Here is a 27,631-nt window from a genome sequence, read left to right as displayed (position 1 = left end):
ACCAAATCAGGAGCTACCTAGCACATGTCCACTAAGCAAAAGCAGGACAAAGAAAACTTTTGTAGTTTTCCTAAAACTGTAGAATTGCTAGAAAGAGACAACTCAGTTTGACCGCAAATGAAGCTTAAAACTGAACTTTTTTGGCTGAAGTGAGCGAAGATAAGTTTAGAATAAGAAAGAGTGTGGAATTTTATGGGGTAAAGCAAACACTCTCCAATTACAGTGACTTTGCTGGACTTCCAAAAATCTCCAGCAACTGTCACAGGGGTTGATTGATCAAGTTTTGGGCTTGTGTCACAGACCATGTCACAAGGAACATTTCACTGGTAGAGGGGATTTCCTCAAATTCCCTAAAAGTGTAATAGCACACATCATACCATCTGTAAAAATGAAACAAGGAAGTAAGAACTTCCACAGCAAGCTAATGATCCCAAACACACCCCAAATTTCAGAATGGACTACCTAAAAAAAAAGATGTGAGCAGGAGATTTTGACATGGTCCTAACATGTTCTGTGACCTAAACATCATTAAAAAAAAGTGTGGACAGGCTTTTAAAGAACATGTAAACTCACCCAAGAATCTCACCAAACCAGAAGCTTTTTGCATGAAAGAACAGGTTAAAAGACTGCTACGCTGCTACAGATAGCATTTACCAGCTGTGATATTTGCCAAAGGGGGTGTAGCTACATACAGACCATGCAGGGAACCCAACTTTTTACTTCAGGTGCTCTACTTTTTTATTTTTAAACTGTAACAGATGGAAATGAAAAAAAATGTCTCATCTTTAACATAATCCAGTTTTTTTTTTTTCATTGCTTCTCTCCTCATCTGTTTCAGAACCCACAGTAAGTGTTCTGCAGGGACCCAATGGCTTGGCGACAGGTTTCTCCCAGAACCCATATGACATGCCCCGGAACAGCCACATCCCCAGCCACTATGACATCTTGCCCATGCGCCACAGCCCTCCACACACCCCTCCGCCCCCAGACAGCCCTCCCAGCTCCCTACTGTAGAGCCCAGGCCTCAAGCCTACCTCCAAAATCGCCCACCACTACCACTTGACTGCAGGACCTTCTCTTCTTTATCTCTACGTGTTTATTTGTTTTTGTTTTTTTAAATCTCATCAGGTCTTTCTGCCTCACTGTTGCACAGAGATGCATGACAAAATGCTAATAAAGGCTGGACATTAAAGGCAGTTCATTTAAACAGCACCGGATTTGTGTGTGTGTGTGTGTATGTATACAAGTGACTACACACTTCTCTCACGTCGTTTCCTGGACCCAGAGATGCCATTCTGTCCGGGATAAAGCAGAGAAGAAGGATTGGCAAACACATGAAACACTCTGTAACAAATTGTGTGTATATATTGAAGCGACTTATAAGGCCGGCAATGTACTCCCGTCTGGTTCAGTTCTGGCATAGGAGAAATGCCCTCAGCTACAGAAGGAATCATCATGGGAATTCTTCGTGTATATAGTATCAGTGATGACACTTCTAGATGGCTGAAGCCATCCAGCAATCATCTGTCAGCTCCAACTGTCAGACACTGACTGACCCAAGTCATCCTATTTGGAGCCAAGGGGAACGATCAGCCACAGATGCGCCGTCACTGGTAACCTTGACCATTCACTAGTTAAAGAGGACTTAGTGACAAAGCATGGTTAAATAGCAAGTAGTTCTCTTACTGTATAAAGACCATAAAAAAAAGAGTTTTTAAGAACATAAATTTTTGATAATACTATAGTATATGAGACTTTACAAGACTTTAAACCACATTCATGAGGTATTTTAAACTCTACAGGGGATAAATTACAAAAAAAAACAAACAAAAAAAAAAAAACACACATTACTGTAGCTCGATATAACCTGTGCAATGTCACTGATGGTACTAGTGTGTGAACCTGCTGTTTTATACAAAGTACTTTATGGATGGTTATATTTCAAGTTAGCAGGTGTAACGTCATGTGAATGTGTGATTAAGTCTTTAAACTATAGTGTTAAGTTTGCTTTTTTCCCCTGTGTTCGATAAAACGTTTCACCTTATTTCTCTGTATTCTTAAAATGCTGGTTGGTTGGGTCTTATGGGATGTTTTTCCGTTTGTATTTCTGTATTTAATGTGTATTTATTTGTAATTTATTTGCGCAAGTGATGATTTAGTTTTTCTTTCTATTGTAAAAATTTAAGCAAGAAGTCGAGCATGAGCAAATTATACCAAGTGAATTATTTTTTATGTGATTGTGCCATTTGTGCAACGCAGGATAGCTCTCACATTGATGTAGATGCATCACAACAAGCTAAGACCATTTACATATCACGGACATCACACACTTCACCACAGCTGGAGACGTTTTCAGTTTCTCGGTTCAGAAGAGGAGTTAATAATTTTATTCTGTTAATAAGGTAATTCACCGTTTTTGTTGCTTCACTGTTTTACTTTGAGCTGAGCTCTAAATGTAGCTGCATTTCCCTCACTGAAGCAATAACATACTGACAATCACGCAACGGGACAACAGTGCAGTTTACCCATCCATCCAATCCATCCATCCATCTACACACAGCTAGACAGTGTGCTTATATTAGGCTCGTGTAGACTGTTTATAAACCCAGACTTTTTTTCCCTCTTTCTTTTTGGATTCATCTTTGTCATTTAAATGCTGCTTGATGTTTTCTTACAAAACTGAAAATAAAGCTTACGGTGAACGAGTCTCATGCGACAGCGGCCCTCACATCTGTCATATGAGACCCATTTGTAAATGTATCAACCAACTTACTACTGTAGATCTACTTCTCCTTTCCTGAAGGTAAACCACTTCTGCTTTCGTGCATGATGAGGGATATGACCACAGAGAATTAGGGAACTGAAATGAGACCGTTTCAAATTAAGCAGTTAATAATTTATGGGCTAAGGTTGATGAAATAACTGACAATGAAAATCTGCCCTTTCCAAACATAAAGCAGAATAGCAGTCAGTCAGCCCATCACACTACATCACATCATCTATATCACCTGTGCAACCATTCTTTTATTTTGCACTTTAAAATTGGAATTACAGTGGATAGAGTAATAGTATAATTATAAGAATAAGAATAATAATAATAAAAAACTAAATCAAACAAAAAGAAAACAAAAAACAAATCACAGTACAGCGCAGACCAAAACAACCAAAACAAAAAAAACATTTGAGGCAATATGTGAAACTGACAGTCAGAACATCAATATCCATAACTAATAAAAGACACAACAGCTATGTGCAGCGCTTAGGCTGGGCCTAGCCGTGCCATCTGTACCCACACATCATTGGCACTGCCCACCGTGCTTCTACCGGTCAGTCACAAAATCAGATTCAGGGTCCCTAGGGCCAGTCTGAGGGAAGGCCCAAACACCATACAGACAGAATGCATAGAGAAAGACTTTGTATGCATGTGATGTGGCCTGGTCTTCACAATAGTAACTCCATTATGACTATTTTACACTCATACAGTCATATTGCTATGTTCATACTGAGCAAGTGCTAACACTTCAAGGTCAAGGTTCTGAAATAACTATAAAAGGCTCACATCTGTACACTTCGCCAGCGGCAGTCCACACTATTCATTCTGATTCTGCACTATTACACCAGCTACTACAGCCTGGGAAGAATTAAAAAGGGAAATTCCATTGTTTTTTTTTCCATTTCACATGGTTTGATAGGAAATGTTGTATTTAAAAGAAACTAAAACAGTTAGAACCGTCTCACACAGAACCGCAAGAACTAGCCACAGATCTGTTCTGATGGAACATTAGACATTATCATGTCTTTAAATGTTTATCATTTTAAAATTATTATTAGTATTATGATTATTATTTTATATCCAACAACATATAATGTCACTATTGTGCAAAAACCTTGTATCTCCAAAACGGCAAAGATTGTTATACATTATCACTTCATTTTCTCTTCAATTTAGCGGAGCCAATTAACCCATCCATTCATTAGGACTCCCCATCACTTGCAATGCTTCCAAGACTAGGAGGGTGAGGACAAGTACATGTCTCCTCAAATGCAGCATTACTGGACAGCCAACGCGCTCTGAGAAAAGTGCTGGACCCCCACTGTTGGCGAAATAGCATGCAAGGGCCATGTGTCAGCGTCTTAGTCTGCTGAGTCTCTAAAGCATTTTTATTGCTCCATTAATATATATATAACTTTTTAAGTGAATTAAATGAGATGAGATACAAGGTTTCAGCCTATAACAAATGTAGTTTCCAAAACACGCTTATTTACCCACCATTTTACCAATAATCATCATAACATAAAAACACAGAAATGGTCTTTTCAGAAACTAAAAGAAATCTCCACCAAACCAGGTTGTTTACATCTCTGTTGGAATGCCCCTTTAACCACCCCAACCTTAAAGAGCAATTAGTCAGTCCTTCTATTTCACTAATGACTCAGTTAAAAATAACATTCTGCTATAGCAACATTTCTAAAGGGTGCAGGCTGAGTAGCTGTTGTACTCTGAGGTCTTTTGGTGCAACCACTATATACCATGCATTACAATTCCAGTCCATACTACAAATGTCTACTTCACACACACACACACACACACGCACGCACGCACACACACACACGCGCACACAATACTATTCCTCAGACAGCTATGATGCACAAAACTGCTGCAGCGTGTGGGCATGACCACATCTGCTGACTCAAGGAATGCTTGATTTTTTTTTTTTTGTTTGTTTTACACAATCACAACGAGATTATACTGGGCTACAATACATTATACATTCGTAATTTATGCTGATCAAGTTCCATAGACATCGCGCACTGCCTTACATTCCAAGAATCTTACATAATGGGCACAAGAATAGGCTACGAAATCAGTTGGCTACCACAGAATAAATACTTGTTAAACGTTTAAGAATGAACTGTAGTGTGGGTTAGTTCGTGTTTGGTGCAAAGATGCAGGAAAGCGTTGGTCTACAACCGTCTTATGTACTGAGTGTGGTGGTCAGATGAGAAGTCTGCACTCCTGCCTTTTCTTACTCTAACTATAAAGAGCGTGGGGGAAGTCGGGAAGTTGCTATGAGATCATGTGCCATATGGTCTTGAGTCTATTCGAGGTGGGCAGGCTTTCCACCTTGACTGCACGCATTTTTATATTACTTTGATTCTGATAGTGTTTTCAGAGTAACAGTATAGTCATACGGGTGCTGTCAAAAAGAAATGGGCGGATGGTTACTGTCAGGAGCTCAAGACCTTCATTTTTCCCACCTTGGTCATTTCCCACCTTGGTCATTCCTCACCACAGATTCTATCTGGTTACAAGATCTCACATTACGCACGTAGGGCAAAAACTGAGATCACAAAGGGCAAGAAATGTCCAGGAAAAAAAAAAATAGGGCAGCAGTCGCACTGATGGTATGAATGCTGCTATTATAGCACTACAGAAGATCATGTGATGAAGGCCTCGCGACACTGCTGCACAGAGCGAGAGGACCGCGTAAAAACCCCCACAGTGGGAGCACATGCGCAAAACTGGAGCCGTCCCTGTGTGACATTCCGTTGAGAAAGGCACTAGAACCACTACTCTACCCCACAAGAAGATGCAAGAGAATCACAGGATTAGTGAAAGCCATGGAAGCAGCAGTAGCAGCTTCAACAGAAGAAGAAGGAGGAGGAGATGGAGCTAAGGGTGAACGGCAAGGACGTCAAGGAAAGCTATAGTCCTCCTTCTCCTCTCTACCACATTTCCTGATGCCTAAATAAAGCATGCAAGCATATTCTGCCACAGGAGCCACCACAAATAATTATGGAGACTGAGGGGCAAAGCTACTGCCCATATAGTCAGCGTCAGTGACAAGTGCGCTTAAGCTGGCATCTAAGCATCCAAGTTTACATGCAAGGTGATGTATAGGCCTAATATGCAGCCACGGCCAAAAGATGGAGAGGTCAGCGGCCTCTGAGACTTAACGCTATTCTAACACGTCCTAACAGAGATGATCCATCTCTCTACGTCACAACGCTGCGATACAGTAACACCTTCTATGCTGCGGGCCATTTGCCCTGCTGCAGACTCAGCCACGAACACGAGGCAGCTGCTTAAGACTGACAAAAATTAAACCTTGCCCCTTTTTCGCAAATGAAACAACACATTAAGACAATTCTGTGAACATCAGCATGACTGATTATTAAAAGTCTGCAATATAAAAGTCTACCATGGCAAAAAAAAAAAAAAAAAAAAAACGAAAAAATTGTTAAGCTTAGTCCAGAGCGCAGGTGGTGACCCTTTTGAGATCCGAGGTTTAGAAACACAGCTTCTGTGCTCAGGCCTGGCCGTGCAGCTGTGTCTCGGAAACCAAAGCAGTCTTTAAGAAGTGGTGGGGGAAGAGGGTGTTGGGGAGAGGGGTGTGTGTGTGCGTGTGTGAGTGTGTATTTGTGTTTGTGTGTGCCTGTGTGTGTGCATGTGTGGTGAGAAGAGGAGGCAGGGGGGGGGGGGGGGAGGTGAGGGCTTCTGCAGGTGGGCCAGAAGGAGGGTCATGAAGAGGGCTAGATGCTCTGGCAACACTGCATCTTTGGTTTATTCTCAGTGGGCTGCACCTGGATGGACACCACGTTGTTGCTAGGTGACATGTCGTTGTCCCGGCGGTCCGACATCTGCTTCTGGGACACGATGCGGTAGATTTCTGTGGGATTAAGGTGAGACTTGAATACCATGGCTCAGTAACTGACCTGGAGCTGGGGGAGGGTGTTATTACTAAGCTTCTCAAAACATATGAACACTGTTCTATATATGCATAAGCAAACCAGCTCCCAGATCAGTGGTCAGGTTTAGAGGTGTTTTGTAAATAGAGAATCTGGATTCTGGATGCTTTTTTTAATTAGCCTTGCCCATCACACCTCACAAGACACCTGATATAATGTAATTACTGTGTTATATCTGATGTCATTTAAACATTTAACCTGAAGAGTTCAGTCTGCAGAATGGACATTAAGGCTAGTCTTACTGACAGAGCGGCAACACCAGCAGGAAGCTTTTTATTACAGTCACGTCAGGCTAGAGGAACTCAGAGGACCCACCCCAGCAAGGCCAGGCCTTTGATTAGTCATTCATAAGGATTTGGCCTTCAGCCAAAAGCCAATCACTTACAATCTCCCTCTCTCTCTCTCTCTCTAACAAACACACAAATACACACTTTTGCAAGCATATCTGTATGCTCTGTAATTCTCCTCATCAACTTTTATTCCCCCATGTTTTGTTTACCCTTCGCCCTTTAGGATAAAAAAAAAAAAAAAAAAAAAAGGATTCAGCCTTAACCTCACACTGAAGATAAGGAGCCAAATAGAAATGCCAGCACCTTCCACACAAAGTCCACTCACCAGTCAGGATGGTCTGAAAAGCAGTCTCCACATTAGTGGAATCCAGAGCCGACGTCTCAAGGAAAGACAGCCCATTCTTCTCTGCAGACACAAGGAACATTCATCCACCAAGATTGCATCTCACGGTCACGGTTATCTACCCCCAGAAGAACACCAAGCTGTTTGTTTTGTTTTTTTAATACTAGCCTTCACCCTCACTTTTTTGCTAATACTTCTAAAGTAATGACATCATAAACAAGGTCATAATAGGAAAAGCCAGGTTCTAGCATGTTCTAGATCTACTTTCCCTAGCAACACTAACCTGCGAAAGCGCGAGCCTCGTCGGTGGGCACAGCGCGAAGGTGGCGCAGATCACTCTTATTGCCAACCAGCATGATGACGATGTTGCTGTCGGCGTGGTCTCTCAGCTCCTTAAGCCAGCGCTCCACGTTCTCATAGGTCAGATGCTTCGCAATGTCGTACACCAACAGAGCTCCTACAGCTCCACGGTAATACCTTCAAACCAAACACACAGAATGATCAGGATGATCAGGATGAGGACACAAGCCGTCTCTTGGACAGTATCTCAGCTGTTTAACCTAGTGTAAATAGTCTGTGGCGTGGCGACTAAAATGTACGACAGAATCTTTATCACAGCACCTTTCCAAGGTTTGTGTGAGAATGGCAGAGTGTCTTACGCTGAGGTGATGGCTCTGTAGCGCTCCTGCCCAGCTGTGTCCCATATCTGGGCCTTCACCGTCTTCCCATCCACCTGAATGCTGCGAGTGGCAAACTCCACTCCAATGGTGCTTTTGCTCTCCAGATTGAACTCATTCCGGGTGAAACGGGATAGAAGGTTACTCTTCCCCACACCGGAGTCTCCAATCAGAACCACTTTAAAACACAAACATAAAAATTACTCACATTTCTGCTGTAAGATTTTACATGTAAATGGACATTCTTAGACTTGTGTAAACTGTTTACATCAGCTGCCACATTTGCTAGCAGAACTCCCCCTCTACAGCAGCTCAGCAGAGGCACTGAACAGAAATCCCTAAATGCTGTTTCTATTTAGAAGTGTAAGAAGGCTGACAGAGGCATTGGTTTTAATGCCTTAATAAAAGGTAGTCTGTGTTTGGTAGATCATTTCTTTGTTGTAACTATGCTTCTTGGCAATAAATATTATACTGTTGAAAAGCCTGTTAATTTCCATTTTAACTGGTGGCACATTTGTAAAGAACATGCATTTCTGGGATGAGCAGTATGTGGGTTGCGCCCATAAATAATCCTTTCTGCCAATGCCAAACAGCTTATTATGCCATTGACCCGTTTGGTGTTTGGTGGACTGGATGATTGAAGTCTGAAGAAACAAGACATATTGGCTTTTTTTTTTAACAAACAGCAGCCTCTGTAGCGAGTGGATGAACTATACACAGCCACAACAGCCTGGCACCTCCTCCTCCCAGCCTGGTCACCAGCCTGGTCACACACTGCTGTGGCATAGCATCCCAGTCTTCAACCAGCATCTGTCGCAAGTTAGCCAACATGGTTGTGTTGGTCACTCTAGGTAGGCAAGTGTTATCATCTTGGAGGAGTTCGATCCCAGACTGTGGAGATATGGGATATCTACTGGTTGCAGAATTTCATCTCGATAGCTCTCTGCATTGAGATTGCCTCCAACGTCACAAGCCTCGTTTTTCCCCACACCATCCCACTGCCTCCACCAAAAGACGTTGCACCAATCAGCATAGCGTTCTCCGGGTCTTGTCCACACCTTGACCCTATGATCCAACTGCCGTAAGCAGAATCTGGACTCATTGCTGAACGTTCCTCCTCATGTTCAGGTTCCAGTGCACGTGTTGCCAACACCTGCGCAACTGGGCCTGACGGTGAAGGACAGTCATGGCAGGCCTCATGGCAGCCTGATAAGACCGAAGATTGGCTGTATGTAGTCTGTTCCAGACCGCCTGGGCAGCGAGACGTCGACCAGATTGTCCTTCAAACCTTGACTGCAAATCTGTAGAAGACTACAGTACCTAAGTGCTGACAGGGTAAGGAAACAATCTTTTGATGTTGCCTTTTCTTGGGAAGCCCACTTCGCAGCCTGTCTTCAACATCCCCCGTTATATGGAACTTGGCCTTCAATTTGGAGATGGTACTAGGGTTCATTCCAAATAATGCCACAACTTTTTGCGAGACACCAGAGTAAAGTTGCCCTATCGAGATTAGTCAAACGTGGCATGCCGATTCTTGCAGCAGACACCTATTGACCACTATGGGCCCATGCTTACAGGTGCTGCCAATCAGGTGCCAATCAAACCTGGGGGTACCAGAAGCTCAAAACAAGTAACATTAGCAACAGCAAAATAAGCTGTTAGGCATTGGCAGAGAAAATTTGGCTAATTCTTCATGGGCACAACACACATACTCAGCTCTGCTGCAAGCCCCCCAAAACTGCATGTTCCTTAGAAATTAGTACTAGTAGTACTATTTAAAGGGAAATTAACAGGCTTTCCAACAGTATAAGATTGATTGCCAAGAAGCATTGTTACAACAAATACATCTACAAAACACACATTTCCTTACTTTTTGTGCTAAGTTTAGATGGTGTTAAGATGTCCCTATGTGGAACACCTACGCTCTGTTTGGTACAGGCCTTGCACAAATAAAACTATGGGTTGACAAAAGCGGTGAAGGCATGCATTTCAAAATCACATGACTTCTGAAATGTCGACGTAGATCAGGGTGTAGCGATCTTCCAAACAGGAAGCACCCCATGTAAAGACCACCCAAAGGTTAGTGATGCAGTCTTTCGACAAAATGAACATGGTATAAATGCCCTGTATAGTTGTTATTTCAATTGGCCCACTCTTTGTCTATTGACCCACTTTAGAAAACATGTTTTAAATAGTGTAAAAATATGATGCTCCTAAAGAGGAACAGTTCTAAATGTACTTCAGTTATATGTTATCATCTGTGCTAAAGCACCAGTTTTCTAACAGGGTTTTAGTTTTCTAATCTCTTAATGCATTTCTGATAAACTAATGGTGTACAAAAACCTTGTATCTCCAAAATAGCAACTTGACAGGAGAAGGAAAAAAAACTAACTTTTAACTCTAAATGAAAGTCATTATTTATATTTTTATTATAAATAAAAAACAAAGATTTTATTCCAGGTCATTTTCAAGCATTTTTACCTGTCCGTTAATCAAGAACAACTGCCCGATTTAAATTATGTCAAAAAGCATTCAAAGATTCAATGTTTGAGCTTGACAGCTAATTAATGGTCTATAGGTCTATAGGTTTAGGCTTTGTAACAGTATTAAAATAATGTAGGTCACACCAAACACTGGATTACACATTTAGCCTTGAGTGTTCTGAATTTCTGTGATTTAGGCATTTTAACATTTAGTGTCCCAACTTAGGAACAGATCTTCAGGAAATGCAGATTGTACTGCTAGGCTTCTTTTATGAGTGTGATTTCAGCATTTCTTATTTAGGCTTGATTAGGACACGTCCTGAGGATCTGAGAGAGAGGGGTACTTTGTGTGGATTTAATGTACTGGCTTCATATCCTACAAAATGTGTATTTTGTAAAAGATTGTGTTTAAAAATGGTGTGTTTGTGTAAGACAACACTGTACCTCTTCCCACTAAGACTGTATACAGAAAACAGAAAGAGACACTGGAGTAGCGAACATGTCCGATCAATGCTAGCTAGCTCCTGTAGTGTGGAGGTTCAGTAATGTAAAAAAAAAAATGATCTACGTGTATAATATTTATCTTTCTCAAAACACACTGACGGTACTTGAGTTAGTTGTGAACTGACGACGGCTGTCACTGTCACGAGCTCACAATGTACCGAAATAACCAGTCAATACGGAGTGAGTGTGTTACTCCATGTTTGCTAGCTAGCTAATACAAGGAAGCAACCAGCGCCCATTAACAAAGATGAGCCAGTCCGTCAACGACTTCTCTTTCTTTACAAGACGAGGAGGCACTACACGGTGACATTCAGCCCAACAGTGACCAGTTAAAAGCACGGTCAATTCATTTCTTCATGTAGCTTCCTTCCTGCCTGCCTGCCTGGCTGGCTGGCTGGCTGGCTATGTTAGCTAGCTAGCTCCAGGGCTTCCGCTGCCTGGCTCGGAGGCTCCTGTAAGGTGTGGTGCTGGATGTTTGGACGGAGTTCAAATCGCTAGCATAACGTTACAACATATGCGCCCCCACTGCGGCTCTACAGCCAGAGAGCTTACTAACGGTATTAACTCTAATCCCGACGGTTTTTACAGTAACTTCATTTTAATCATCCAGACGCCCACACCAATAAGCACCATTTAGGGTGTTTTCGTAGACTGGATTAACCTCGCCAATGGTGTTTTTATCAATACGCGAGCTAATGTTAGCTAGCTAGCATAAATGGAAACAGTTAGCTAGCTGGCTAAGAAACGTTTCCAGCTTTTGCCGTGCCTACAAATCGCTGTTTGCCCGGCTAACACGACAACAACAAGACGTTTGGACGTTTCTAAACTTTAAATACTTGAAAATACTATTTACCTTTAAATAGGTAGTCATATTCGTCGTCTCTTGTTCCCATCTTGAGCTAAACAAAGGGTAAACAGTGGTGGATAAACACGTAGCGCTAGCTAGCAAGTAGAAGTGGCCGCCGCCAGCCCTGTCCTCCGCGCTGCTGCACTGCAGTCAGACTGTGTGATTAAGCGGTAGCCATGCTAACCAGCTAGCGAGCGAACAAGCCAAATTCAGGGGGCCAAAACAATCGCTACGGTTTCAAAATAAAAGTCTCCGCTAGGCCAATCCCTAACCGCATGTGGCAAATACAGGTCTAGAAAGTAAAAATCCGCCCCAGGATTTTGTTTTTGAAATCCGTGGATAGGCCAGCTGCAGCAAAACCATCCAGGCAGTTGGAACAAAATCCTGGGGTGAATTTTTACTCTGGACTTGGATTCGCCACCTCCGTCTCTACCATAGTTAAGTGCTTGTTATTCATCGATATTCCAAGGTAGTGGATGGATATTTTTACGGACTCTCACCCTAAAGTCACTCCAAGGTAGTGTTGTACTATTGATAATTGCATTTGTGAACGATTATTTTTTATAATGAAGATATTATAATGCAAAATAATCCACTGTGCATTTGCCAAAGGTGCTGACTGAGACATGTTGTGTAGTATGTAGATAATCGTAAACTTAACTTTTGTACGTGGGTTTGAGATTTTACTTACAAAATAGCCTTTATAAAGCATTTCTGTAAACTTGGTAAATCTTTTGTTGTTGTAGTGACTAAAATGTATTTTTTCCTTAAAACTCTAATAACATTAAAAAGGTCTTTTTTTTCGTAGGCTCCACGGTTTCTCTACTGTTTGGTTGTTCCAGAGATGGACGTTTCTCCATTAACAAAAAAGCCCAGCAGAGGACGTACTTCCTCCTGCAGAAGTCCAAACTGCCTGAAGATCTGCTGGTTCAGTTCTACTCATCTGCATCAAAGTCTGATACATCCTGTACACCTGCATTCCTGGACACTTAAATATCAATATATGCACATGTTTATTCAGTATTGGCTTTTATCTGCTGATACCCGCTCCTCTTGCACATTATTCATTCTGTATTTATTATTATTGCACTGCTTTTCATCTCCGGTAAGTCTCAAATGCATATTTTTTACATTATTATTTTTTTTTCTTTGCCGTATTATTGTATTACTGTGCTGTATTGTGTGACTGCTACTGGCTGATAACCTTCCTTCAGAATCAATAAAGTATCTATCTATTTGTCTATCTATTTATCTATCTATCTATCTATCTGATAGAGCTCTGCCATCAAACACCATATTAAAACCTACAGCACACCATCACATGTACGAAAAAAAAAAAAAACACTGGCGTAAACCTGTCCACACTGCTTGATCTGAACATCAACCCTTCTTAACCTCTGTATACATGTGCAGATACATGTGCAGATAAAATATTATCACTGACCCATCATGCCCTGGCTTTGACCAGTTTCAAAGTTGACCTGTGAGGTTGGTTGATACGGCCTACCAGAAGGTTGCCCTGAACTCCCTCCTTCACCCAATGATACAAAAACATGTTTTTCTATCTAATTAAATTAATTGATTATATTAAATGTTATTTATTCTATATTCTATGTATTTATGTATTTCTTTAGCTATGTATTTTTTAGTCTATCATAAACATTGATACATGTTGCCTCCCAAAAAAGTATAGGCACCCCTGATCAACAGGAGTTAATGTAGCTATATATGTGACTACATTGTTAAATTAAATCCAGATAATTAAAGACAAATTCCTTGTATGTGCCAAGCCTGTTCTGAACACAGGTAGCTAGATGAGGAACAGGAGATAGCTAGTAAGCTTCATCAATCAACTTCTTTGGGATTGATATTGACAGGGAGTATCGTGTTCGTTGGCAATTCAGTAAATATGTATAATATAATATAAATAATAATAATATAAATATGTATTTTACTCAAAATGTTGTCTTTCATGACCAGAGCACTATTTTCTGACACAGGTCGTGGTTTTTGTCATCGATTTTAACGATATGCTTAACAATGCAACGGTCTTTTATTTTGTAAAATCGGATATGTCCGATTAAATCAGGAACAACAACGTTATTATCACTGTTCTTAACATACATAAGATCTCGCCATAATATTAATAAATGTATATGAAACAGTGCATTGGGCAATGTTATACTTCTCATGTTTTGTCAATGTATGGCTGGTGTAGCAGCGCTGTGCTATCGGTTCCATGGTGTAATGGTTAGCACTCTGGACTCTGAATCCAGCGATCCGAGTTCAAATCTCGGTGGAACCTACAGATTGTTTTCCTTCCCAAAATGAGGCTGAGCAAACGGGGGTGATGCCATGCGGTGTTTCCCAACTGAAGGCCTGCAGTTCACCAGCGGTGACTGTCCCTTGTTTTCCCTGAACCTCTGAGTCATATCATTTGCTTACTTAAGCTCTTCGTGCATCAAGGGTGTTAGAGGACAGGACAGTCGGACCAGGGTTGTGACACTCTGATCTAATGCATCTGATAGCAACATAAACTACATGAATACAGTGTGAAGAGAGCACACTTCAGCTCCCAGAGCAGATCAACAGAAAAACACTAAAATAAACCAGCAGTAAAATATTCCAAACATCGGACTTCATATTTATAGCTCTCTTCATGTAAATACAGAGTAATTACTTAGCTACAATGTTAGGTACGAAGCCCCTTAAGCATCAACGTATAAAAATATTTAAGACTTAAAACGTTCTCATAACTTAATAAATAATTTCCTCAATGTAATAATTATTTATCCTAGTTAAATAATACGTTCCTTCAGTTCTGAAGGGCCACTTTAGTGTAACCGAGAGAACAATATATTGAACTAAGGGGACGATTTATTGAATTAAGGGAATGATTTAAGTCTCTAAATATTATGTTATTATTTCTATGATACTTTAGAGGCACCATAGCTGGGCATCAAAGCAATTATGTATTTTATGCAGATTGTTCGACGCAGTGCTTGTGACTGACCACACGGGGGCAGCATGTCTCTAGTCTTATTAAACACCTCGTTTATCGCTGATATTCCTCAGGTACTGCTTTAACTACTGTATTTTATGTTATATTCCGTAACGTTGATATAATAATAAATAATTAACTACGTTCATACACTGCTTTGGGATAACTGGCACCCTTGATTTGGATAGCTCACTAAATCGTGCCTTTCACAAACACCCAAGCCTTGCAACATAATGACAAATAATTAGAGTTCTGAGGCATAAACTGCACGTGGTCACATTTTCTTCATAGTTTTATGATCATTTGTCTAAAATCACCGGTCCTGTGTCCCCGGCCGGGATGCCCATTGCTTCATCCGCGGTGAAGTGACGTCTTTCGCTGGCTGGCGGTCACGTGCACCAAGAGCAGGTTTATGGTCGGCGCGTGCGCGAGAGCTCGAGCGCATCCCTGAAGCGTTTAGCGGGGAGAGGAGCTATAACGGCGGAGCGCTGCTGGAAAAGGCGTTTCTCACACACGGGATTTATTTTCTGCCGTTTCACTGGTGTGTTTCATGATATGGAAGACAACACGTCTGTTCTGTACCAGAGATAATAATTCGAGCTGAAGCAGAATAACGGTCTGAGCTTCAATGAACTGACCGTTAGAGCGCCGTTCTACATTTACCGTAAGTGCTCTCACAAACCCAACCGCTCGTTCTGTAAAATTGCAGCAGTATTTGTATTTCAGTGAAATGTTTACCTCATATTATTGACCGAAACAGCCTGCATTAACTGAATTCGTGTAGCTGGTCGACGAAGCAGTGATGTCGGGCGGTGTGGACGTAGCTAACGTAACGTAACGTGCGCCGCTGACGGCTGGTTTGTTTTGCCAGCGGCTCTCGCGGTGTGTTGCTGTCCAGCCGTCCGGGCCTCTTCGTCACAGCGCAGTTTAGCAAGCAGCATCCTTATATAGCTAACTCTAGATAGTGAAAGACTGGGCATGTTGAATCCTTTAACATTTACAAATGTTGTCCTATAGCCTACGAAGCGTTTGTTTTTCTGGTGCAGTCACCGATGTGATCTCATGACTCACCTAAGCCCTCTGTCCGCTTTGATGATGATAGCTAGCTAGCTAAATATATACTACCAACTATAGGGTGATGGCTAGGCAGTCTCTGTACACCCCAGCTGCCTCACTCTCAGTTTGTCTGCATTAGTTTATTGGTGTGGTGGTGGTGGTGCACGTCAGTGTGGGCTGTCAGTGAGAGCAGATCCTGTGGCTGTTTAATGGATGAGGGGGAAAAAAGACCACTTTCATGTTCATATTTGATGGCAGTGAATTGATTTCACTAGTTTGCAGCTTACTTAATGAACACACCAGCAGCTTCTACTGCAATGGAAAAGCCCAGTGGGGTATTTGGAGCAACTGTAGATAATTTCGAGTTCAAAGACAGTAAAGATGAACAGGCTCCCTCAAGCCGGCTGTTACAAGCCTCCTGCTGAGTTGTTTATGACCTGTGAGTGAGTTGAAATCGTGTAATTTCTGAGAAACGTTTTATATCCTTGGTCAAGTACACTCATTACTGGAATGTGTAGGAAGCACATCGTCTTAAAGGTAATATTTATGCCAGTGGCTTTGCATGTGAAATCAGTAAGAATCTAAATAATGTTTCCTAATGTTCATAATGACAGCATCATTCCTAATATTTGTGAGCTCTAATTGACAGGCCACCACGCCCAACCAAGTATATTGCTGCATTAGCTTACATTGTTTTTCATAAATGAGATTTTTGTGGTCAAGCTCGAAAGCCTACACTAACAGGGCAGGGCAGCTTGCCTGAAGGCTGGGTGTTGGGCTTACTGAGTTGACTTTCTCGTAAGCCCAGCCTTGTTTGGGACGTTTGTCGCGTTGCGGTATTGTCCTTAAGACCATTTCTTCCCCTAATACATGAATACAGGATGTTCTGAAGATCTTTTTCATGCAAAACCTGTTTTGTTTTGCTTGTGTTGATTTAGAAAACTAATGAATGCAGTCTGTGATCCTTTGAACATGAGCTGAACGTGTGGATACAGCTCAAAACAGATTAGAAATCTCGTCAGGTGGAAAACTTCAACCTTGCATGCTGTCGGATGTAAGAACTCCTGTAAGCCAGCTTGGTCTCCTGGACAAAACATTTTGGGATAGGAATAGTTGGCCTGCCTCCTCCTTTCCTAAGTATGCGGATGTCTGCTTGTGTCTCGCCATGGTGCAGAGGAGTCAAATGTCCACCTCTGTGGCTTAAACAGGACCAGATGCTTGGCCAAGTGCGTTGTGTTAGTTCCCGCTTCCTGCATTCCCCCCTTGGCCTCCCTGCTTCTCCAGAGCTTTGCATTAGCAGGAACCTCCCTCGTGCAGACAGCGCTGGCCGTGGGCCACAGAGCCCGGCTCCTAAACAGCTGCATGAGATCAGGCTCATTGTTTTTGACAGACCCTTGAATTGGCTTATCCTCTGCCTCCTTAGAGCCACAGGCTGGTGAAAGAAGGGCAGCACTTATCTCGCCAGCAGCCACGAGGACGACTCCCAGAGACCTAAGATAAACAATAGAGCTATTGGAAGATGGCACACTGTTGCACCACGGCTGGAAAGACTATTGTCCAGGGAGAATAGCTTTATTTTTCCACACAGGGAGAATTTAAGGCTTTAAGGCCATGGTCTATAAGCAAATAGATTGCAGATGCCACTCAGTGTACTTTGCCCTACTGCCCTTATTTAGGTCTGAAAATGCTTATTTAGGAGATGAGTTTGCCTTAATTACCAGTGGACATTTTAACTGATAAGCTGCATCATTACTGGACATGGTGTACATCCTACTGTAAAAACTGTAAAATTGTACAATATGGTTATCCTGTTCCGGTCTCTAAAGCTGAGCCAGCAGCATTCAGTTGAGTTGTGATTTCCCCAGAAGATGCAACTCATTTTCATCCTGCCAATTTAAAGTGAAAAGGGAACCACTGTACAAATTAGCCTGCGGTCAGTTCTCCGGGCCTCAGTTCCTTAGAGACTAGCAGGAAATCAGTCATCGTTTGAGCAGAAGAGCTCTCTGTTTCTTAATCAGTGACCCAAGGAGGCAGTGTCTACTCACGCACTCCATGTTGTACTTACGCAAGTTCCTCATGGCAGGATTTCCGCTGCGTGGGACTCACACCGAGTCTGTGATGAAAGTGCTTCCAGTATATTTCCGGACATTCCTCCTTTTCTGTACGATGTTGCTATGGTGTTTCTCAGTCAGGACGTTGCTTCCTGTTGGTGCTTGCCCATTTTTGTCAAGACATGTCTGATCAGTGATGAGTCAGGTTTAGCAGTTGTCTTAACTGAATCAGATGTAACTGCTGTGTACTTAAGGGTGTTCCTTAATTTCAACGGTTATCATAGTTATGTTATGTGTCAGAGACAGAGATAAATGTTGAACTAGGCTTTTTCAAAATACAGTGATTGTCATTAAACTGTATTTATGTCTCCATGTAAAATATTAATTATATCAAACATTGTTTTCTGCAGCTTCACCCTTACAGGTTACAGTCATCATTGCAGATTCATTTCTCTTTGAAAACCATAGATGTAATTTCTCCCTTCTCAGCAGAACAGGAAACAATGAACATTTGCTGCTTTTTATTATTTTTTTTCCCACCATCGTTGCCATGGTGAGGATTATAATTTCTCAGTGCTTGCTGCCAGTCTCAGCGGATGGCGTGGTTGCTGGACCGGGAGATTATGTCTATATATAATCCTAAATCTCTCACGTAACATGTGACACATCTGCTGTGTTTTGCGTCCATATTTTTAGTGGAGTTTTCTGCAGCCCGTGGCCTGTTGCACAGGTGTGGGTGGATCAGGGAACCGAGATGTTTGATAGTGGGCGGCCTCGTGTCTGTTGTTCGAAAAGAGAAAAAGAGAGAGAGAAAGCTATCAGAAATGCTGTTTTGCAGCTCAAACTCGAGTAATTTTGTGTAAAAACATAGAGAGCAGAAGCAGAAAGAATTGAGGAACATTTTCTGAGCCAGGGGGGTGCAGAGGGAGCATGTTCTTGTTCTAGATGTTTCTCTAGCCTCAAGGTTTTATAAGGATGAGAAGGATTAGGGTTTTACTGCCTCTGTTTAATCTCTGAGTCTAGATTTCACCATTAAAACCATTTTTTTTGTCACCATCCTGAAAATGTTCTACTGTATGTAAACAAATACTTCTTCATATATATCTCCTCTAACAAGCCAGTTTCTTAAAATAAACATGTATAAGAAGAAGTCCTTGGTCATCATAAGGGAGCTAGTCAGTAGGTCAGTTTTGCTTCTTAAGCTCTTAAGCTCTGTCTCGTGACTCTGCTGGCCCATAATGCAAACCACTGAAAAGCCATTACCTCCAAAGCTATTGGACACCTTACACCCTACAGAGAGCCTGAGAAAGTGCTCATCTGCAGTATTATTATGGATGATGATACTCTGAGGGCCCAGTAAAGTAGGCCTGGACAATAGCCAGTCTAATGGTACCAGTATTGTACCATAAAATTGTAATATCTGAAAATAATTAAGAATCTTGGATAACATAAGATGGCAGTACAGCTTTCAGATTGCAGATGCAGATTACTTTCTAAATTCTAAATCTAAGGTAGACTAATTTTTTAACCAAATCTGAGTAACTTAATCCTGCTTGTTTGGCATTTCATATAAGTGACGTGTATTTTTATAGGGTTACAAATTCAGAAAATGAGTGCCTACAACAAAACATTCTGGTCTTATGGAGCTCAGTAATTACATCATCAGATATTGATTTAAACCTTCTCTTGCATCCAAACATTTTTCCAATCCTGAGACTACCAATGATGATATCATCGTGCATACCTAGTAGTCATACCACTTGTTCTTTGTGATCAAATGTTTACTGTGATACCATTGCAGAAAAGTTTCAGTTACACTTATCTATTTACTAGGTTGTCTCAAACTCAGAATTTCATTGTTCAGTGGTAGATGGCTTTATTGGCCCTGTCCCACACTGACCCAGCAGGAGCACGGACCTGGCTGTTTATCACTGATTCTGTGGGCATGGGTGACCTGCAGAGAATGATAAAGCGAGTTGGGACACACACAGACGCGCACCACTGGCCACAGTCTCTGTGCTATTTATGGCGCTGTGAAACGCAGAGAGAATCAGTCACACTCAACTGGTTATATGGCTGGAGTTCTGCTCTAGACCCAGGAGGTACTTTCACATGTGTGCTGTAAAATCCCCAGCCTTAGCCCATTTAGAGGAACTGCTGAGATGCTTGTGGCATTTCTAATAGGGACATCTGTTCTTTTGGACACAACACAGTCAGTCTTGATTTATACTATTGACACTTTTTACATAAATGTGCGCCCTGCTTAAATGTTTATTCTCGTAGTACACTTATTCTGTGATGAGAAATTGCGCAAATGCCTTCAAAGACCCACAGCTCGTACAATCGGAAATATGCTTTTATGCTCAGCGGGAATACTTAGTAATTGCTACCATATGCTTTTTTTTCTTATTTCAGTGTTAAAGTGACATACGAGTCTGTTTTTTGCTATGCGGGTTTGTTAGATGGTGCTATCCTTTTCCAAGCATAAGAAATGATGGAAAAAGAGCAGAGAAAGAAATGTCACAACCACAGAGTTATGAAAAATTATGCTAAATGTGGAAATTTGTTTTACATGTGCAAAAACTGCATGCCTTTCTAAGAGCAAGCAACCAGCTCAGCTTCCAGTTAAACATCAGGGAGGTGCTGGAATGCATTTTTTTATGCTTTTTTGTGCATTCTTTAGACATACTCTCTGCAATTTACTCATGCTTATTCACGCTTCACTGCACAAAATGTTGTGGTAAAGATCAGACAGTCAGTGTCCTTGAACAAAATGTGTGGCATTTACGGTTTAGGCTAAAGTTTCACATAACTTTCTAAAGTGAGTGACTTCCTGTAATGTAGACCTTGTGTGTCCTACTTTCTTCTGCCTGTATTTGCTCTCACATTCACTCACCCCCCCGTCTCTCTCCCTCCCTACCTCTCAGATATACCGTCTTCTCTCTATGGGGAAGGTAGAAGATGGAGGACAAAAGCCCACGTGTAGCAGACTACTTTGTGGTGGGGGGCCTAACCGATTCTTCTAAGCCTTTTGAGGAGGACGTGACCTCAGATGAAGGCTGTCAGCGGAGCTCTGCTCAACCCAAGGCCCCCATCACCGATGTTGCAGTGGTGATTCGTTCCCAGGGCGAGGAGGTACCACGGGGCTACACCTGCATAGACTGCACCCCCTCAGGCTTGCCCGCAGAGTTAAATGGAGGCAGCCTCATGGGCCCTCAGATATTCCTGTGTTACAGACGAGGTCGGGACAAACCACCTCTGACTGACCTTGGGTGAGTCATCTGAATTTACCCTTCCCATATTCCAGTGCTTTCCCAATGACAGAGAGGGATTAAACTAGATATGTAATAGCAGTTTATGAAATCTATAATAACGGTGGATTACCGTAGTAATGTTTGCATAAGCGATAATTACTGGAGTAAATGATTTGGTTTGTGAGAAGCTCAGTATTTTGGCAATAAGGGCTCAGTAATTCATTCAGTTAGAAATCATAGTTTTTTTTTTTTCCTTTTTCCTTTTTCCTTTTATCTCTAGCTTTTAAATACTAGAGATACATGGTACAGCTTCCAGGCTGCAGAAAAGTGCATCAATAACACAATGAACTCATTAGTATTCCAGACGTTTGCATATCTATTTTTAGATACATAACAGACTGTAAAAATTAGTCCAGTGTGCACATATAAGAAAACGTCCAGGTTGCATTTTTGATAAACAGTCTAATTACATGTAATCATCTAAATCAAAAACAAGTACATACATTCTGAGAAAACACTGAACACTTCTTTGTTTTTGCAAGGTGCAGAGATTACATTGTTTAATATAAAGCATCTATACATTAACATTGTCTGTTTATCCTGTTTATTTCCCAGAGTTCTTTATGAGTGGAGGGAGAAACTAAAGCCAGGCTGTCACATTATCCAGACCACACCTTCCGGTCGCCCAGCCAACATCAGTAGTTCCTCCTCCCAGAGGATATACATTACGTACCGGCGTGCCCCTGAGAGTCATTCTCATTCCTCATTGGCTGTCACAGACATTTGTGTCATTATTCCTGGCAAAGGAGAGACTCCACCACATACCTTTTGCAAGGTGGACAAGAACCTCAATAGCAGCATGGTGAGCGGCCTCACCCTTCTTACTTACAGAGCATGTGTTCATGGTATAAATAGTCTTGTCTGTAATAACTCAAGTCCATCAAAGCCGTGATTGCTGAAACAGCACCCTGGATTAGTTTACTAACAGACACCATGGTGAAGACATGTTATGTAGGAGGCTTTTGGTTGCATAACATTACTACTATCTGCAATAATTCTGCAGAGATGACCTTTTTATTAATAAATATTGTTTTGTATTCCTTTTCAGTGGGGGTCTTCTGTGTACCTGTGCTACAAAAAGTCTTTGGCCAAAACCAATACTCTTGCATTTAAAGCAGGTGTGTACTCAAAATGCATTTTAAGCACTTGTAGTGCTAACATATAAATGGATAGTTTTGAGCAGTGTGCGTTATGCGAGAACACAGCAGATGAGCCAGTTCAATATCATCTCCTCAGAGAGACAAGGGCGGTGTACATGCAGTGATTGATACTCTCACAGGGCAGGGGGAATGTGAAATCATGATACAGCTGCTCATTGCCAGAACATGTCCTGCTCATGGGGATAGTGTTCATGTGTTATGGTTGGGCCGTACAGCCCAGAAGGATAAGAGTAAACTCTAGAGTGAACCCAAGGTTTTTGCTCTTCTCATTGAAGACTTACTGTGTAAATGCAATGTAAATTGTAATGTTGTTTGATTGAGACGTTCTGAAGGTACCATAACGTTTCTTGTCTGTGATCAGGTCTCTTGTCCAGGTACCCTGAGGAGGACTATGAGTCGTTCCCTCTTCCCGAGTCAGTACCCCTCTTTTGCCTGCCAATGGGAGCATCCATAGAGTGTTGGCCCTCTCACACCAAATACTCTCTTCCTGTCTTTTCAACATTTGTACTCACTGGAGCTTCTGGAGAGAAGGTGAAAACATAGAGACCACCAAATGCATGCTTTGGCACACACGCCACACTGTTCCATACTTAAGTTTGCCTCTGCTCTGATAGCAGCTCCAGCTAAATCAGACACACAAGATGAGAGAGGTGAATTGTCTTGCTGCTTTCAGAACTGTGCAAGGAATTTCAATCAGCAAGAGACCTGTGTGCAGCATATCAAAAAGTCACATGAATCATGACCTACAAAAGACAAATTCAAAGCAAGATGAACATGTATAATTGGTCTGCTTAATAATGCATAGGCCAAATTCTGTTTGGGCTAGTAGAGAGTACATTAGGAGCTACGAGTGCATCAATGCACAGCAACAAGCACATGACTCCCCAGGCTATTCACTTTCCACCATTCTGTAATTTATTCATTTAGGTGAGTGACTTCAAAGAAGCCTGAGTACATAGAGATATTTTCTGACTGCTCTGAGAAGTAACAGACAGCCTAAAAACAAAGCAGTGTCTCTTGAGCAACCAGCTCTAGAAAAAGATTTCACATGCCTTGAAGACTATGTGTCTCAAAATAGATGAAACAGTTGATTTCTGCGTATAATAATTTGATGAAACATGCACGGCCAATGAAGGCATCTGGGTTCTGTAAGCATCATGATCTTGGCTGTTGTACTGGGTTGAAAAGGTATGTCTCATATGTCTAGGTTTATGGCGCGGCGATACAGTTCTACGAGTCGTACCCTGAGGAGCGTTTGACAGACAGACAGCGCTCTCAACTGGGTCTGCATAGCAGTGGTTTAAAGACTGATGACTCCATGACAGTTCAAACCAACAAGAGCATCTGCCTTCTCTCTCACTGGCCCTTTTTTGATGCCTTCCGCAGTTTTCTCACCTTCCTGTACCGCTACTCTATTTCTGGTCCTCATACTCTGCCCATTGAGAAGTAAGTGGGACTAAGGCATTTTTTTGTTTTGGATGTGTATAGTGTATTTGTGTGTGTATTAGGAGCTATATATATTTAAAATTAAATTAAACTAAAACATTAAATAGTTTTAAATGTTTTCTCTTAAATATTTGTCCAGGCATATCTCTCATTTCATGCACAAAGTTCCGTTCCCTTCTTCTCAAAGACCACGTATTCTTGTCCAGGTGAGTTCAACCTTTGCTGAATGCTTCCTCTTTTTAAAACCTACTAAAGCTAAAGTGTGCTTGTTAGTCTAGCCATGCAGTTCTGTGAACATATGTATGTGTTTTCCAAAGCTTTCTCCACATGATAGCCTGATGCTGAGCCAGCCGGTGTCCTCTCCACTGCCTCTGAGGTAAGTCACACAACCGTTATCTACTCACACCCTATGTATCAGGTGAAAGCTGCTCTGTGTGTGACAAACTGCCTCATTCGTTTATAGTTGTCCTTGTACTTCAGGCTTATTTCATTATTTCGTGTGCAATTGAACTGTCAGACAGTATTTCATGATCCTGTGTGTGTAAATCTGTGCCTCTGTCTTCCTGTGTTCTCCATTAGTGGTGGAAGGCTCTCGACGCTTCTGCTGAACCTGGGTCCTAAGAATGCTGTGACTCTGCTTGTTCTGGCTGTGACAGAGCACAAAATTTTGGTGCACTCTCTGCGGCCGGCTGTGTTAACCAGCGTGACCGAGGCCCTAGTGTCGGTGAGTGATCTAACCTTCACTGTTGAGCAAGGCTGCATACATGCTGTCCACTAGACCTCTACTGACACAGCCAACTTCACTTCCAGCTGACCGTTATTATGTTGGTACTCTGACTGTGGGGGATGGTGCTGAGTGTTTGTTTCTTTTCTTGTGACTCTTTTATCTTAAGTGATGATCGAACCTCTTAAAACCATTAGACACTTTACTACTGGACTGTATGAACCCTTTGTGTGTGTCACAAATGTACTGCTACTGGTTTTGTCCTGGGCCTTTAACAATGAACTGCATGTTTATTTGTTGTGTTGTTTCTAGATGATCTTCCCCTTCCACTGGCCATGTCCGTACATTCCTCTATGCCCGCTAGCCCTGGCTGATGTCCTCAGCGCTCCTTGCCCATTCATAGTTGGGGTGGACTCACGCTATTTCGACTTGTATGAACCACCAGCAGACATTAGCTGTGTGGACCTGGACACTAACACCATCTCTCAGTGAGTGCTCTTTTGACCTCTGCATAGTTTTGAACTCTCCAGAGAGCGCCTTTTGAAGCATGACCTGTGATCTTAAGCTAAGCCCACCTCTCAGCTCTTCCATAAAAATTCCAAAGAAATTGAATCCTGTTTTCCTTCTAATAATTTCAGATTTGTCTTTCTGTTTTGACAAATATTTCAGTGAGTAAAGGTTTTTAATAATGATAACGTCAGATGTTATCTTGATCCATATGGTCAGTACATTAGTTTTAAATGGCCCTAAACCGTGTTCTGCAAAAGATAAAACATCCAGTCCAACATGTGGTGGCCACATGCTTCTGTTTATTAGTCAGTTGGAGGATGCTAAGGAGTTTACGGAGGTCAGGAGGGCCACATTGCTGTCAAATGGAGTTCTCAGTTCTCTAGTCTGTGGGCCTGCCTCCGTATTCTCCTTTCTCCTTTGTTTACTCTTACTTTCTCCTCCCTCTAATCATAAACGTGTGTGTGTGGTTTCAGCAAAGAGGACCGCAGAGCCCTCACATGGAAGATTTTGCCAAGGAAAGCCTGCAAGCATCTGATCAACACTCTCAGCGATCTCCACCAGCAACTGTTGGAGGGTAAGTGCAGAGTCAGTATGGTGTCATCGCAGTGGAGAATTCCTCTCACTCTCTCTATTTTCTCCTTTGAGTCTCCATTCAAGGCCACATTTGGCTCAATTCACTACCCTAGAGCAGCCTGTATAAGTGGTCTTGCCCTGTCCTTTTTGGAATGTGGCTGTTTCATTTTATCACTTATCACAGGCTTTTATAAACGGTTCAGAGAATAAAATGAGGTAACAGCACTAAGCCTTCAAATGCTTTGAGATTTAGAGGCAGAGCACTGTGCTGGCCAGAGACAGGGCCAGGATTTGAGTACCTCTTGAACCTTGTAATGTTATCTGTGGATTGCCTGAGTGTTGACTGATGGTTCTGTTAAAGCCATTGAACTCATCTCTGGTTGGCAATATATTTTCTGAATATGTACAGTATGAAACGAATGCCACTTAACTTGTGTTATATAGCATGTTTATGATTAAATGGGCGACTACAGTAAAATGTATTTGTTGTAATTTCATGTAACCAGTGCATATCTAATGTAAATGATCTTAAGTATACACCATGTTCTCTCTGTTTAAAAAATAGTGATGGCTAATAGCTCATATGTATAATATATCTTTAACAGCATATATGTTCCTTACATAACTATGAAAGAGTGAAATTAATCTTCATCCGATGAGATAGGAGTGGAGAGTGACCTTGCTTATGTAGGACGTATACTATATATTTTCTGCAGGTTATCAACTGAGTCGTGAGGAAGGGCAAATGGAGGCAGCCATGAGTGAGCGTGATCCTGGCACTGGCATGAAGAGTATTCAGACATTGGAGCTAGAGATCCAGGAGGCTTTCTTGCGCTTCATGGCTGCTATTTTAAAGGGTTATCGCTCCTACTTACTTCCCATTACACAGGCTCCCTCAGAAAAAGCAACTGATGCTAGCTCCCTCTTTGACCTGCAAGGTAGGTTTTTCTTTCATCACATTTTTAAATACATTGTAACTCAGCTTAACTGATGTAGAGTAGTGCCAGATCAGATGGAATCCAACAAAACAATGTGGCTTGTTTTTAAATAACTTTTGTTTGTGGTAATAGCTTGGCACAAATCTGCAGCAGGAGAAACACAGAGCAGTGAAGACAGCCATAATAGTGTTGCATCACCCATGAGGAAATTCTGATATTAAAAACAAGAAAGTTCACCAGAGTTCTTTGGGAGAATGCTTAAGCTCTGCAGCTGGCCAGAGCGCTGGAGCTGTGCCAGTGACGTCTGGCTCAAATCATGCCTGAAATTAGCAGAGCATTTTTTTCAAAAGCTCCAGTTCAAATTAGGCCTGGCTGACATGTCTAGCAAACATCAACACCAAATAGAATGTCTCAGAGCACATTTTCAGCTTCTTATGTAACCAATGAACAGGAATTGCACTCTCTCACAACTATGGATTGCTCTTAATGTACAGAGTGCACTGGGTTTTGCATCATGAGCTCGGTGTCAGTTTGACTTCCCAGACTTAATTGATTAAATGTGTAATAAAAGCACACTGGCTGAAGTTGTATGTCACTACTATGGTAGACATACATTGCTGTCCCTAGAACCTGTTCCTTTCAGACATTAAATATGGTCCATGTTCTTTGCAGGGTTCTTAAAGAGCCGGGACCGGTCACACCAGAAGTTCTATTCCCTCATGACCAAGACTCAGATGTTCATCCGCTTCATTGAAGAGTGCTCCTTCGTCAGCGATAAGGATGCAAGCCTGGCATTCTTTGATGACTGTGTTGATAAGGTAGCAAATGTAGTCTTTGCATCATTTGTAAAGATTGAGAAATCATACAAAGTCCTCATTTAATGCTTAGTAAACAACTGCTTCGTTTGTAGCTTCCAGTTGTGATCCTACAGTTCCTAAGATACACTTTATTAAAGTGGATGCAT

At 41.8% G+C, this 27,631-nt stretch overlaps 3 protein-coding genes and 1 non-coding gene across 7 annotated transcripts in view; 3 read left to right on the top strand and 1 right to left on the bottom strand.

Annotated features, from left to right (window-relative positions):
* The window catches only part of megf11 (multiple EGF-like-domains 11), a 166,173-nt gene extending 163,474 nt beyond the window's left edge, over window positions 1-2,699 (top strand). For all 3 annotated transcript variants that reach the window (XM_072695534.1, XM_072695535.1, XM_072695532.1), the window contains one exon: window positions 839-2,699. In XM_072695534.1, the coding sequence (XP_072551635.1) occupies window positions 839-1,014 (176 nt within the window). In that variant the 3' untranslated portion in view covers window positions 1,015-2,699. The remainder of the gene's footprint in view (window positions 1-838) is intronic.
* Window positions 2,700-2,874: 175 nt separating this feature from the next.
* rab11a (RAB11a, member RAS oncogene family) lies at window positions 2,875-12,070 on the bottom strand. Its single transcript, XM_072695536.1, has 5 exons — window positions 11,901-12,070; window positions 8,043-8,238; window positions 7,667-7,860; window positions 7,366-7,446; window positions 2,875-6,671 (listed from the first exon to the last, which is right to left on the bottom strand). The coding sequence occupies exons 1-5, from the start codon at window positions 11,938-11,940 to the stop codon at window positions 6,535-6,537; spliced, it is 648 nt and encodes a 215-aa protein (XP_072551637.1). The 5' UTR covers window positions 11,941-12,070; the 3' UTR covers window positions 2,875-6,534.
* A 2,057-nt stretch (window positions 12,071-14,127) lies between these two features.
* trnaq-cug (transfer RNA glutamine (anticodon CUG)) lies at window positions 14,128-14,199 on the top strand. The gene has a single exon. It is a non-coding gene; the product is annotated as a tRNA-Gln (tRNA).
* Window positions 14,200-15,330: 1,131 nt separating this feature from the next.
* Window positions 15,331-27,631, top strand: part of dennd4a (DENN/MADD domain containing 4A) — a 28,328-nt gene continuing 16,027 nt past the window's right edge. For both annotated transcript variants that reach the window (XM_072695880.1, XM_072695879.1), the window contains exons 1-13: window positions 15,331-15,559; window positions 20,930-21,274; window positions 21,872-22,118; window positions 22,365-22,434; window positions 22,838-23,007; window positions 23,684-23,922; window positions 24,062-24,128; window positions 24,240-24,298; window positions 24,502-24,646; window positions 24,959-25,134; window positions 25,630-25,730; window positions 26,446-26,667; window positions 27,340-27,485. In XM_072695880.1, coding sequence (XP_072551981.1) covers window positions 20,964-21,274; window positions 21,872-22,118; window positions 22,365-22,434; window positions 22,838-23,007; window positions 23,684-23,922; window positions 24,062-24,128; window positions 24,240-24,298; window positions 24,502-24,646; window positions 24,959-25,134; window positions 25,630-25,730; window positions 26,446-26,667; window positions 27,340-27,485 — 1,953 coding nt within the window. In that variant the 5' untranslated portion in view covers window positions 15,331-15,559; window positions 20,930-20,963. The remainder of the gene's footprint in view (window positions 15,560-20,929; window positions 21,275-21,871; window positions 22,119-22,364; window positions 22,435-22,837; window positions 23,008-23,683; window positions 23,923-24,061; window positions 24,129-24,239; window positions 24,299-24,501; window positions 24,647-24,958; window positions 25,135-25,629; window positions 25,731-26,445; window positions 26,668-27,339; window positions 27,486-27,631) is intronic.

This window comes from Salminus brasiliensis, chromosome 13, assembly GCF_030463535.1.
Source record: "Salminus brasiliensis chromosome 13, fSalBra1.hap2, whole genome shotgun sequence".
In the NCBI taxonomy this organism is placed as follows: domain Eukaryota; kingdom Metazoa; phylum Chordata; class Actinopteri; order Characiformes; family Bryconidae; genus Salminus; species Salminus brasiliensis.
This window is presented reverse-complemented; position numbering and strand designations above follow the sequence as displayed.

Coding starts and splice junctions, on each gene's coding strand:
- rab11a (XM_072695536.1), bottom strand. CDS start 11,940: ATGGGAACAAGAGACGACGAATATGACTACCTATTTAAAG. Junction 7,861..8,042: donor TACAGAGCCATCACCTCAGC/GTAAGACACTCT, acceptor TTTGGTTTGAAG/GTATTACCGTGGAGCTGTAG. Junction 6,672..7,365: donor TTTTCAGACCATCCTGACTG/GTGAGTGGACTT, acceptor TTAATCCCACAG/AAATCTACCGCATCGTGTCC.